Source organism: Salarias fasciatus, chromosome 13 (genome assembly GCF_902148845.1).
Source record: "Salarias fasciatus chromosome 13, fSalaFa1.1, whole genome shotgun sequence".
NCBI lineage: Eukaryota > Metazoa > Chordata > Actinopteri > Blenniiformes > Blenniidae > Salarias > Salarias fasciatus.
The window spans coordinates 27,914,050-27,927,391 of record NC_043757.1 but is presented as its reverse complement, the minus strand read 5'-3'; the positions used below and the strand labels follow the sequence as shown (position 1 = coordinate 27,927,391).

Genomic DNA, 13,342 nt, shown 5'->3' with positions numbered 1-13,342 from the left:
CATATTCATTTTACAATATACATATTATTCTCCTCACACTTGCTTTGGTTGAATATCATGTCTGAGTTTCACCGACCTCTAAGCTGTTTTTCTGATGCTGCTCCTTTTGACTCCGTTAACATAGCAATGTGTGAATCCCTGTCTGTTCTCTGTGTCCAGGTTCCAACTATAGCAGTGGCATCTTCAGGCGGAGGCTCTCGAGCAATGACGGGCTTTTTGGGAAGCCTGAGGGGTCTGAAGGAAATAGGGGTCCTGGATGCTGTCACTTACCTTACTGGTGTTTCTGGATCCACCTGGTGAGGAAGAGAACAGAGACCTTCAGTTGTGTTTTACAGCCAGCCAAAAGGAAAGTAACATCAGTGTTTTTCTTGGTGAACAGGGCATTGTCTGCTCTGTATCGGGAGGCAAACTGGTCACAGCAAGGCTTAAACAAAGTCATCTCATTTGAGAAAGAACAGATGACAAAGAGCGTCCTGGAGGTCTTCTCACCCGAGAAGCTGCACTACTACAGAGAAGAAATGGCAGAGAAAAAGGAGCAGGGACACATTTCATCCTTCATTGATTTTGCCGGACTGTTTGTTGAGCAACTTGTTTTTGGGGAGGTGAGAAGCTGAAAGTTAAGCTGGCTGATCAAATATTTTAAAGGTTACCAAGTGTTATAACATGGAGTTTATGATTGCAGAAAGTCGAGAGTACCCTGTCTGAGCAGCAGATGGCAGTGAATGAAGGTCAAAACCCTTTACCAATCTACGCTGCTGTCAATATGAAAGAGGACCTGCACGGCAGTGGAAGTGAAGCTGGTAAATATTCTGGAAGACGTTTTGATTTGTGTCAAAACTGGTTTCATGCTGATGACCATGATTTGCTCTCATCAGTACTACAACACTAAAGTTTGATCAGGTGGAACTGCACCAACACCACTGGACCTTTTACATCTGAAATGAACAAAGATAATTATTATGTCCTTACACAGTCGTACTGGATTGTGCTAGACAGATAGTGAACAAAAAATACTTCAAGCTGTAGAAGTGCTCTCATCTTTTAAGTAAAACTGATAAAATGAACACAAGAAAATATATATCAATGTACACATCATAATAACAAGTAATTCAAACACCAACATGAATTAACTCAAAAAACACATCTCAACCAACACATTGAACAGTTTTAACTTATCGGACAGCATTTCTGTGTACACAGCCAACAGACAATATATCTGTAAGAATCTAGCAAATGCTACCAGTTAGCAACACACATGCTAAGTCTCCACTCATTCAAAACTCCTCATGAACTGCTGACAAATAAAACTCAATATCACTAATTAAAACATGATTAAAATACCTCAACATAAGGTGACTTTTGGACAAAGATCTTCTGAGGGTAACCCGCCGATGAAATTGTCATTTTACCACGCTGTGGAGTGACCGTGCTTCCATGCAGAAATGAACCCAACAAAAACAACCTGACTCAAGTCCAGTTACTGGGGGGCAGTGCATGAGCATAAAACACACAGGACTTTGTGAACAAACATCTTACTGAGTTACTGCACAAATATAATGTGTCAGATTTGATGACATTTTGATGAACTGCAACACGGACTATTGTGAGAGATGATGGGTGCTTCAAATGTTTAATTCATCCAATATCTGACTTTCTGTGCATGAAATGACTTAGCTAACCCAAAACCATTCTCAACACCATCATACAATAAAGTCACAGCCAGAATATCTTGAGGAACTTACTCTGCTCCTGTGCTGTCCCAGAATTCTTGAATTGGTAGTTTGTGTGGGGTCAGTGAAAACAGTTGCTCTTGGGTTGACTCCAAGTCTGCCTTGCTTGGGCCCCTCAGATTTCATGAAACAGCTCTGCACATGATCATATCACATGATCTACTTCACAAATAGCTATTGTAAATCATAAATTGCACTCAAATCACATCAGATCAATCAACTCCAGTTTGAAGTGAGGAGTTTCTGTCACTGAAAGATCTTTAAACTATGAACTAATAAACTGTTACAGTCAGATATTGGCTTTCTGATAGTGTGAGCCACAAAATTCTTCCAGAAGTGTCCAACTTCATGGACAGTTTGATCAGCACTAAGAATTACTGTGTGGAGCTGATCTTGTCCTGCTCGGTGCTCAGTTGAACACAGCAGAGCTTCAGTCAGCTTGGCCTTCTTTTACTGCAAGGCTCTGCCCTTAAAACACTGATAGGTGTTGATGAGTAGTATATCAAAGGTGTGGTAGCAGGACTCAAATGCAGACCACTTTCCTAACGAAAAGCAATCATTAACACAGGTGATCATGCCTACAGAGATTTCAAACAGTAATTAAACACAAGGATCATCTACATTTTTCTCCAAGCTGTCGATGTTTAATGGCTGTGTTAAACAATTATATTAAATATTGGAGTGACGTGTCTTGTGTCAGGTTCAGCAAACCCCTTTAGTCAACTTCAGTCTCAATCAGATCAGGTTTCTTTGACATTAACTTGAACCATAAAAAGAGCAAAAAGAAATGCAGTAAAACTACTAACAGCTGTTAAATATACTGACTTTCTAACTGATCCTTTTGACAGAGTGGTGTGAATTTACCCCCTATGAGGTCGGCTTTCACAAGTATGGAGCGTTTGTCCAAACTGAGAACTTTGGAAGTGAGTTCTTCCTTGGTTATATCATCAACAAACTCCCAGAGCTCCGCATCGCATATCTTCTTGGTGAGACTCTGGTCTTCATTCAATATGCAGAGGAATTTCACAAATATAACAAAAATTCAATTCATGTTTGCTTGTGTTTCTTCTTCTCTTCAGGAATATGGAGCAGTAACTTTGCTTTGTCCATCACTCAGCTGTGGAAGTTCTTCACAGGTCGTGAAACTCCATGGGGCGACCAGCTTAAAGCCAAAGTCAGAGTCACAGGTACAACAAATAGATATAGAGGAGGAAAGTTATGTTCATAACTCACCTGGTGAGTGTCGAGGCTGGAACAACCAAGCGCTGCAAAGCAGGGCAGCACAAACCGACTTCAGCATGTGATGTTCATCTCGAATCTAGATGATACCGATATATTTGTGCTTTGGGATTCATTCTTCCAAACAACAGAACTCTTCCTCGTGCAGGATCTGATTTTAACCAGATACAAGCACACGTCCACAAGTATGATTTCATTTAATTGACTTTGATGTTTTCATTCAATTTGTTCTGACTTGAGCTCATGTTGAAATAATATCAGAAAAAAAGTGTAATTCGATACATTGTCAACATGATCTAGTGCAGCATAAATTCATCTGATAATGCAAATACTGAATATTGGCATGTGAATTGTGAAAGGTGCACAGATACACGCCATCTATTGGAGTTTACTGTTTTTTGATAGCTACACTGCATTGCCAAAAGTATTTTCTCGGCTGCCTTCACACTCAAATGAACTTGACTGACATCATTTCTTCAGTATTTAATCTGATGTCAAGTTTATCCTTTGCAGCTGTAACAGCTTCAACTCTTCCAGGATGAATTTCTGAAGGCAAAGGAATTCTCAGGCCTGGTGAGAGACATAGTCTCTCCAGCGTGTCCTGGTTCTTCCCTGGGGCCTCCTCCAGGTGGGACATGCCCGGAACACCTCCCTAGAAAAGCGTCCAGTGGACATTCTAAACAGATGTCCGAGCCACCTCAGTTGGCTCCTCTGGATGTGGAGGAGTAGTAGGAGTGCCCAACCACACTAAAGAGGAAGCTCATTTTGGTTGCTTTTGCGTGGGACCTTGTCGTTTAAGTCATCTGCAAGAGCTCATAATCAGAATTTTTTTTTTTATCCGCCAAGCACAGTTGCTCAGACAAGGAATTAGATGTGGTGGAGAGACACCCAGGAAGCCATTTGTGACACCTTATCTTGAAAGGGTAAACAAGAGTTTGGGGAAGGGGGGTAATCAAAAAATAAGGTGCATCAATTCAGATCACGGTTCCAAAGGGAGTCATGATTAGAAGTGTGAGACATAAGACAGTCCAGCTTCAGTTCTGCTTCATTTCAGCAGATCAGCCATCGCACCTATCCCAGTATGCCAGGTCATCACCAATGTCCATCAGCAAAAGGGTGGGGACAGGCATTAAATAAATAGCATTCCATTCCATTTTGATGTGGAAGGAGCTGTTGGACCTTCCTCTGCTTGGTTCTCAACTTGTCAGACAGCAGCTGTGTTAGCCCTCTTGCTGTTGACATCTAATGTCAACATGTCTCAAGTCGACCACAACCATGACCTTAAGCGACAGTGGGAACATAGATTGATGAGTAAATTTTCACCACATTGGACTGATGCAATGACTGCATCACTGCAGATGCTGCACTGATCCACCTGTCAATCTTATGGTCCAGGCTCGATAAAGCCAACAGGACACTAAGATCTGCAAAGTTTGGTCTTTTTCACACACACATAGGGTCTTGGGAGGTGTGCTCATCATGTTGGGTTTGGTGGAGGGCGCCATTTAAGCGGCCTCATTTACTTCATTCCTTTGGTGGCTCGCCTCTGAATTTTAATTACAACTCGTCATCCAACATGACCAAATATATACAACACGCACATCTGGGGGACTTGGGAGGGATAGGTGGGACTGCTCGTTTGGCCTTGCTCACACCACCACATGGTTACTGCCCCTCAATTTTAATTGCATAGACTTCATCACCACTCGTGAGTGGGAGAGAAGAGGGCAATGGGGTCTTTCACACCCCTGTTTCTGGGTCCCTGCTGGTGTGTGTGTGCGTGTTTGTAGGGGGGCCCTGGAGCTGTGCGGGTGGAGATGGGGCGGCAGCTGTGGGTGGTCGGGGGCCTGGTTGGGTGTTCCCTTGCCTTCTCATTCAGGGGGGGTTGATGGATAGATGATGCTGGAATGTGAGAGTTTTTGAGTTAAAGCTGACTGGTGGTGTGATGTTGGGGAGGCAGTGGGCTGGGGGGACTGGGCAGGCAGGAGGGCGGGGGACGGGTGGTTTTCAGGGGGTTGTGTTACCTTAGATCTCGGGGTCGAATGCTGGGGGGGCACTGGCCTAGGGCGTGTAGACGCCTGTGTGGGCCTGTTCTCCTGGGTATGGTCATGGCCATGGCCTGAGTGGGTGGGGTTGACTCTTGAGCTCTTGGGCCCTGGGCTCTCGGCTCTGCCAGACCAGACGGCCCTTAGCAAAGGGACCTGCACTCCATACTCCTGAAGCGCCCCCCACAAGGGACCACGAGGAACAAGGTTGAACATCTTCTCCATATTATCCAAACACATGTGGACTGCTTGGGCAAACTCCCACAAACCCTCCAACACCAAATGGAGAATGTAGAGCTGGTTGATTTTTCCACGACCAGGACAAACACCATGTTGTTCCTCCTGGATGTGAGGTTCAGCTATCAGTCGAATCCTCCCCTCCACCTCAGTGACTTCAGCTTGGGTTATGGATGACTCCATCCCTGAGACCTCAGCCTCTGCTTCCTCCATTTAAGACATGTCGGCAGGATTGAGGAGATCCTTGAAGTATTCCTTCTGCTATCCGATAATATCCCCAGTTGAGGTCAGTAGCTCCCCTCCTCCACTGTAAACAGTGTTGGTGGAGACCTGCTTTCCCCTCCTGTGACACTTACGGACGGTTTGCCAAAATTTCTTTGAGGCTGACCAATGGTCCTCCTCCATGGTCTCCCTAAACTCTTTCCAGGCTCAAAGTTTTGCCTCCACAACCACTTGAGCTGCAGTCGCCTGGCCTGCCAGTACCCGTCAGCCACTTTGGGAGACCCATCGGTCAATACCTATAGTGTCCACCACCAGGTTCGGGGGTTGCAGTCACAACAGACACTGGAGACCTCATGACCACAGCTCCAAACAGTTACTTCAACAGTGGAGGTGGTTTTTTGGGGTTTTTTTTTTTTTTTTTTTTTTTCTCCTGTGGACATTGAAATGATTGGAGCACCTGGATTCAAGGATTTGGAGATCTGAGCAAATACTTTTGGCAATATGGTGTATGTATATTGCAAATGTTAAAATCTGCAAATCACAAATTGCAGAATTTAACAGACATTGGGGATTTACAGATTAATTTACATATTGAATGTTAGATTCTTGCCTCAGAACACTGCTTCGCTGCTTGTTTCAGCCACCTACAGCATACGTGAAATGACTGAACCAAAATGCTTTCAACATCGGTACATTCTATATTCATTGCTTCACAGAGCAGCTTTAATTCTTTTAAAGCTGAGTTTGTCTGTCATGACTGAGTCGAAATTCTTCAAAACAAAATTGCTATTTCGAATAATTGAACAATAACAAAAAATTTTGATCAGAATCAAATGAAAACTCATGTTCTCCTCCGTTGGAGAATTTTCTGCCAAACGAGCAATTTTTTGCAAATATGCCTTATTTGAGTCAGTCGTACAACATTATGAAGTCTTGATGGTAACCAATAATGGGGCAACCACCATTACCACTGAGCTCTAAATATCAACCCAATGAAATAGTTTTCAAGAAACACATTCTCCCTTTCATCCTGAAAAGTGACTTTTGTTTTCAGAAACGGACTCTGAACCTTCTGGTCTGGACACGGTGGTCATTGACCCTGTATCAGATGTGACTGATGGGGTGTCTGACTTTCTGCGGGATGAAGTAGTAATGGCAGAGATGTTCAACTTCATGCGTGGATTCTCCCTGCGCTGGAACTACAAAGAAAACAGCAACTTCAACACGGACAAAGGTCAGCCGTGAAATGCTACGTTCAGCAGCAGCTGCCTGCTAAAAGCACGTTGTTGGTTCACCTTTTCCTAAATTATTGTGTGAACTCATGTTTGTACTTTCAACAGCTACTCATGTGAACGTACAATGAGATAAACTAAAGAAATGATAACTTTCTGATATTTCTAACACATTTTCACCAACAAAAATTGCCAGCACAGAGAAAATATGCGCGACACACAATTCGTTATTTTTAAGTGATATTTCATAATGTTTACCCTCCACTTCTTTCATTCGTCCCAAACAGTAAAAGAAAAAAAAAATCTCACAATGTTCAATATTAACCTCAGATTTTTCCCTGCTCTTTGAAAACAGATGGAAAAATAGAAACTATATATTTAAAAAGTGTCTTTTTAAAGCCTCATAAATTTGATTCACACATTAACATCAGCTGAATGATTGTTGCTTTTTTTAGGCATTAAATAACAATTCTAGCTAATGTCAATCTACAAATTTCAAATTTGCAGGAAAACTGAACATGTCAGATATTTGTTTTTGATTGAAGAGTCATTGAGGAGTAATCTGTCATATATCCTCCCCTACCTTTGTTTTCTGCACAGACTTACATCCTGATTCCATCCCGAGTCGCCTGACGCCCAGCGACGCCTTTCTGCACCCAGTGGATGCCGGTCATTCCATCAAGCAGGGCTGTGTGCCGGTCCTGAGGCCAGAGAGAGACGTGGACGTCATCATATCTCTGGGTTTCCCGTGGGATGGAGAGCGCTTCCTGAAGGTGAGCAGCCGACCCTGAACATCCGTTGAAAGCCCAAATAAAGTCTTTCTAGTGTTCAGTTAGACTCTTACCTTTTATAAACCTCCTTGATCAGATACATTTAAACATCCAAATCGAAAGTTCTTTTTCTCAGACCAGGTGGTATTTGTTTGTTTACCTTACTGACGGTTTCGAAGGCTGTCAGCCATCTTCCTCAGAGTGTTGTCACGTGATGTTGTTTTGACGTATCTTGTCAGCTGATTTATACAGATTTTGGCATTATTCTTCCACTAGTGGAAGCGGGAGAACAGCGCCATCTGCAGTCTGACTTCTTGAGTACAGCATCCCAGGTGTATGAAAGCAAAAAGGCCCCCTCATCCAGGTTAACTGTCCCAGGGGCACGTTTCCGAATTTCAATAGCCTCTTTTATCCAGCGTCGGTGTTTATTCTCTTCTGTCGACGGTGTAGACAAGCGGAACGCAAATGGAAGAAGGACAGGTTACAGGTGTCACTGGACATTTTTAGGGACAGCCTCACCGCCTTTCAGAGGGCAGTAGGGGATGCTAAAGGGCAGTATCTCTCCAATCTCATCAGGAACAATAGCCACCGCCCTGGAGTACTGTTCAAAACCATTAATTCCGTAATTAACCCTGTGTCTGTTGCTTTGAATGATGTTTCTGAACAAACCTTTAAGCCTTTGCAATGCCTTTAAGCAATATTTTTTGGACAAAGTTGTGTCTATTTAGGCAAGCTATTACACCTGTTCCTACAGCCTTCACATCCAATCCTGCTGCACAATGTGTGCTTGAGAATTTTGACCCTGTTACTCACGTGGACCTCAAAATAGCTGTCCAGGGGTTGAAGTCTACAACCTGTGCGCTAGACACTGTCCCTGCTCTTATTATGAAGGAGGCTGTTGACATCTTTGTCCCATGCCTTGTTTCCTTCATAAACAGCTGTTTTAGTTTGGGCACTGTGCCAGCTGCTCTCAAGCACGCCATCGTAAAACCATTGCTTAAAAAACCCGGTCTGGATCCCTCCCTTTTATCTAATTTCCGTCCTATCTCTCACCTGCCTTTTTTGTCCAAACTGATGGAGAAGCTTGTTTTTTCGCAGCTTCTCTCTCACCTTAATTCTAATGGCATTGTGGACAAATTTCAATCAGGCTTCAGGTCGAGACATAGCGCCGAGTCTGCTCTGTTGAGGGTCCATAATGATATCTTGGCTGCTCTAGACAACAGAAGTTCTGTTGTCTTGGTGTTACTAGATCTAACCGCAGCCTTTGAGACCGTGGATCGTACCATCCTCATTTCCAGACTTCAGCACACTGTAGGCCTGCAGGGTGCGGTTCTCAACTGGTTTTCTTCTTATCTCTCAAACAGATCTTTTGCGGTACATATAAATGAGTTTGCGTCTTCTGTTGCTCCTCTCTCGTCTAGAGTGCCTCAAGGCTCTATTCTTGATCCCATTCTGTTTTCATTATAAATGCTGCCGCTTGGTCAACTTATCTCCAGTCACAACATCCAATTCCATTTTTATGTGGACGATCTCCTGATTTATCTTCCAGTTATCCATAATGATCGCTCTGCGCTAGAGCCTCTCAATAACTGTCTCCACACCATCAAACAGTGGTTGTCCCAGAATTTTCTTAATTTGAATGAGGAAAAGACAGAATACATCCTCTTCAGTCCTGACCCAACCCGCAGTTCTCCAGATTTTGGTTCAACCGTTCCCCAATTTGCTTCTGCTGTTAGGAATCTGGGTATGATTTTTGACAATGGTCTTAACTTTGAAAAGCAGATCAGTTCAGTTGTGAGGGCGGGCTTTTTCCAACTAAGGCTTCTGAGCAGAGTTAAGCCATTCCTGTCCCGGGCAGATTTAGAAAAGGCTGCTCGTGCTTTCATCAGCTCAAGGCTTGACTATTGTAACGCCCATTACACTGGACTTAATCACTCACTCATCCATAAACTCCCGTTGGTTCAGAACGCAACAGCTCGTCTCATCTCCAACTCCTCAAAATACTCACACATTACTCTGGTCCTTCAAGCTCTCGAATGGCTTCCGGTGAGGTTTCGAGTCCAATACAAGATTCTGGTGTTTGTGTTTATGGCTATAAATGGGCATGCCCCCCCTCCATCTCAGAGCTGTTGGAAATTTATCAACCCGCCAGGACACTATGCAGTGGTTGCAGTGGGGGTAGCATGCCACTTGGACACAGGTCGAGAATTGACCACCTCGGTCGGGTCGCCTAGAGGAGGGTGTCTGTTGCAAGACCCGAAACACCCAACGAATTTAGGATACAACACTGATGATGTGTCCAAGTTTGAGCATCAGTAGATGTATTGTTAACTGCTCATCGAGCCACACCTCCTTGGTTGTCCCCAGGGCAAGATATAGAAAGTTTGGTGACCGCTCTTTCGCTGTTCTTGGCCCGAAGTTCTGGAACTCTCTTCCTCTGCATTTAAAGTCTGTCACTGAACTAAATGTCTTTAAATGTCATCTCAAAACACACTTTTTTCGTTTAGCGTTTGATGTTTAGGCCGTTTTAGTACTGTGTTTCTTAAAGTGTTTTTTACTTATTTATTTTATTTTACTCTGTTAAGCACCTTGTGCTCCTTTTGGCGGTTGGAAGGTGCTTTAGAAATAAAGTTTGATTGATTGATCAATCTTCCTCTTCCAGCTGTTCCAGAAACAGCCACAATACACTGTTAAAAGAGAAAATGGCTGTTGTGAATCTTGCAGATCCTGGAGGACACCGCTGTGTACTGTAAAGAACATGACATCCCGTTCCCCGACGCAGACTTTGCCGGTCTGGAAAAGGAGCCATTACAGGAGGTCTACGTCTTTGAGGATGAGGAGAACCCCAAGGCTCCCATCGTGATGCATTTCCCACTCATCAACCTCTCATATCAACAACATAAAAAACCTGGTCAGTGATTTTCAACGTGTGCTGTCTTTATATGTCTCCACCAGACTGTAAAGGGTGTTTTGAACTGTTTTTGTTTGTAGTACATTTTGGCTTTAGTTCACTCAAGGGTGTAAATGTCAGCTGCTGTGCTGGGAGTACTTTCTCTCTCTTCAGCTGTCTCTCGGTCTGTCATTGTGATTGACAGGTTGGTCTCTGTTAGTTTAGTCTGCTGGTCAGTGAGTGGAGGGATTTCATCTGCTCTGTTCTGTTTTGAAAACCAAACATTTCCTCTGTGAACAAACTGTATCCAGGGAGGTTTTGTGCAACAGTTCATGCTCCATTTGTAATAGAGGTCTGAATGTACTGAATCCCAGAAGTTAGCTGGTCATCAGCAGAGGTGGGCAGAAAGTACTTTCCCATGCCATGTTTTTGTTGTGCCCAGTCAGTTAAGAAAGGGCTGGGCTGATTTGAATCACCTGCAATAAACAGTTCTGGGCCCAGGTGATCACAATCAGCCCAGCTCTTCGAGAACTGACTGGGTACATGGAAAACATGGCATGGGAAAGTACTTTCTGCCCACCTCTGGTCATCAGTCACCAGAGTTTGGAGCAGGACTAAAAACTGGGTCTTAAAAGGTTGAGTTATCCATGTGGATGTTTGACAGTGGTGGGCGCAGTCCACTAATCAGCTAACCGCTAATTAGCGAAGCTCACATTTTCATTAGCGGATTAGCTGTTCAGCTAACTTTGAAAAACATTAGCGGACTAATTAGCTTCTGCTAAATTTACACATTAGTGTAGTGGTAGCTCTGGGAACCAATGTAGGCTGATTCTAGTTTCCAAGGGTACTTGAACGCCTTTCGTACGTGCTTCTGTTACTGTGCAAAGTAATGAAAAGTCTCCTCTCTGTGGTTAAAAAAACACTGAAAATTGTTTTGAAAAAACATGGATTTTGTAATGCATATAACTCCCGATCCGTTTGTCCAATTGAAACGATTCAAAAACTGTTAGAAAGCCCTGGAACTCAAGATTCCGGGGGTATTTGAATGACTCGCATACATGCTTGCTTCATGGTGTGACGTCAACAAATGCACATGTGCATTTGACGCGCCGGCTCATCAATGGAATCTTGAGTGCTAATTCGTCAGTTTACTGAGTCCATAGACAGAGTCTACAAGTCACTCATATAATAAAAGTTTGCGGTTAGCTGTAATTGTTAGCTTCAGCTAAATCTTCTAGCAGTTTATCGGTTTAGCGTTATCAAAGCTAACTTTTTGGTTAGCTGTGCCCACCACTGATATTTGATCCATGCAAAGATGTCAGAGAGATGAGGTTCATGCGGAGTCTGACAGATCCTGATGGGTTGGATAAGTTGTGCTGTTAATGAAACAGTGATGACAGGAACCATGTTGCCCAGTACGTATTTTGAGAGTGGTGTCCCCCTCTGAGCATCCACTGGTGAAACTGACTCTGGAACACTTCCAAATTTTCAGGTTGTCTTGGTAAATCAGTGATTTAAAGAATACTCGGCAGCAGGTTGCAGGCACAAAGCCACAATTTCCGTGGGAATTGTTTAGTTTGAATGAGATTCCTTCATGGTGTGCCCTTCCAGGTGTGAAACGAGAGACTGAGGAGGAAATCCAGGCTGGGAAGGTGGATGTGACCAGTGAAGATTCTCCATACACAACAAACAACTTCACCTACTCCCCGGAGGATTATGATGCTCTCGGGGACTTGACCACCTACAACATCTTAAACAACAAGGAGAAAATCCAGGAGGTCCTCCGCAAGGCCCTGCAGAAGAAGGAGTCCAGTGTCTGAGTCCAGGACCAAGAAGAGCTCTTCACATGAAACGGAAACACACAATGTTTTTTGTTCTGCATCCAGTTGACAAACTTATTGTGAACTGGGTTGAAAATAAGTAAAATATTAGTCTAAATAATCATATGAAGAAGTTGCTTAATGAATGAAATTCAGTGTTGAGACAGTTTCCACAACTTGATGCTCATAAATGACACAGAATGCTGAAAGAGGGAAGCTGTGGTTGGAATATTATAGTTAGCTTGTAGCATGATTGAGTTGGTTTGGGGATTTGGGTTTTTTTCTTGAATGAGACATGAAGTTGTTGGATGATGTTTCAAAGTTCTTGTTATTGATGAAGATGACCTTATGGCATCTGTTTAGCAGTTGTGGTTGGTAATGTGCGTATGTGATGAGGGTTGAAGAACATTTTATTTAACTGGACATTTGCCTGGTTTGCTTCTTTTATGCCAACTGTAGTTTCAATTAAAGGTTCTTTGACTTCAAAAGGACAATGAACTCCCAATCGCATCACTTGTGATTTAAGTTTTCCCTTAACACAAACTTTGCATGATCAACACTTCAATTTCTATATTAAAGATATAAAAGTCTGGATGAGTGAGTGGAAATTTTCTGCTTTTAAACTCTGATAAAACACAAGTTTTGTCTTGGGTGCAGGTTGGAAGGACCCATGCGCAGGCAGCCAGGTGGAGTACAAACTCATTTATTTTCAGGAACAGGAACTCAGGAATACAGAAAAATAGGATACAGAATAATAGGATACAGGAATGCAGGAATACAGGAACGCAGGAATACAGGAACGCTGAGCTGAGCTGACATGCAGGCAAGAAGCATACAGACAGACCCAAAAAGAGCGGACAAGACACACCAGGGGAGTAGGACTCAAATAGAGGGCAAGACAGGTGCAACACATGAGGGTGGTAAGGAGGCAGGAGCAGACAGAAACAGGTGGGGCAGGGCCAGCACAAGGGACAAACAAAACCAAAACCGGCCCTGAGCATCCCCACATGGCCGCTGGGGCACAGGGCGTGACAAGTTTTTACTTTTGGCCCAAAGCATCTGAGAGAGAAATGATCTAGTAACTCTGGATGGTGTTACCTTAACCTCCAGTAACAGTGTGAGGAACCTGGGCTCAGTTTAGACCAGGACCAGAACCA

The 13,342-nt window shown here is 43.5% G+C and overlaps 1 protein-coding gene across 1 annotated transcript in view; it reads left to right on the top strand.

Annotated features, from left to right (window-relative positions):
• LOC115399602 (cytosolic phospholipase A2 zeta-like) overlaps nt 1–12,779 on the top strand; it is a 40,107-nt gene extending 27,328 nt beyond the window's left edge. The window contains exons 13-21 of the mRNA XM_030107091.1: nt 160–296; nt 380–602; nt 683–800; nt 2,579–2,716; nt 2,810–2,917; nt 6,528–6,707; nt 7,306–7,478; nt 10,200–10,386; nt 11,977–12,779. Coding sequence (XP_029962951.1) covers nt 160–296; nt 380–602; nt 683–800; nt 2,579–2,716; nt 2,810–2,917; nt 6,528–6,707; nt 7,306–7,478; nt 10,200–10,386; nt 11,977–12,185 — 1,473 coding nt within the window. The 3' untranslated portion in view covers nt 12,186–12,779. The remainder of the gene's footprint in view (nt 1–159; nt 297–379; nt 603–682; nt 801–2,578; nt 2,717–2,809; nt 2,918–6,527; nt 6,708–7,305; nt 7,479–10,199; nt 10,387–11,976) is intronic.
• Nucleotides 12,780–13,342: the final 563 nt, after the last annotated feature.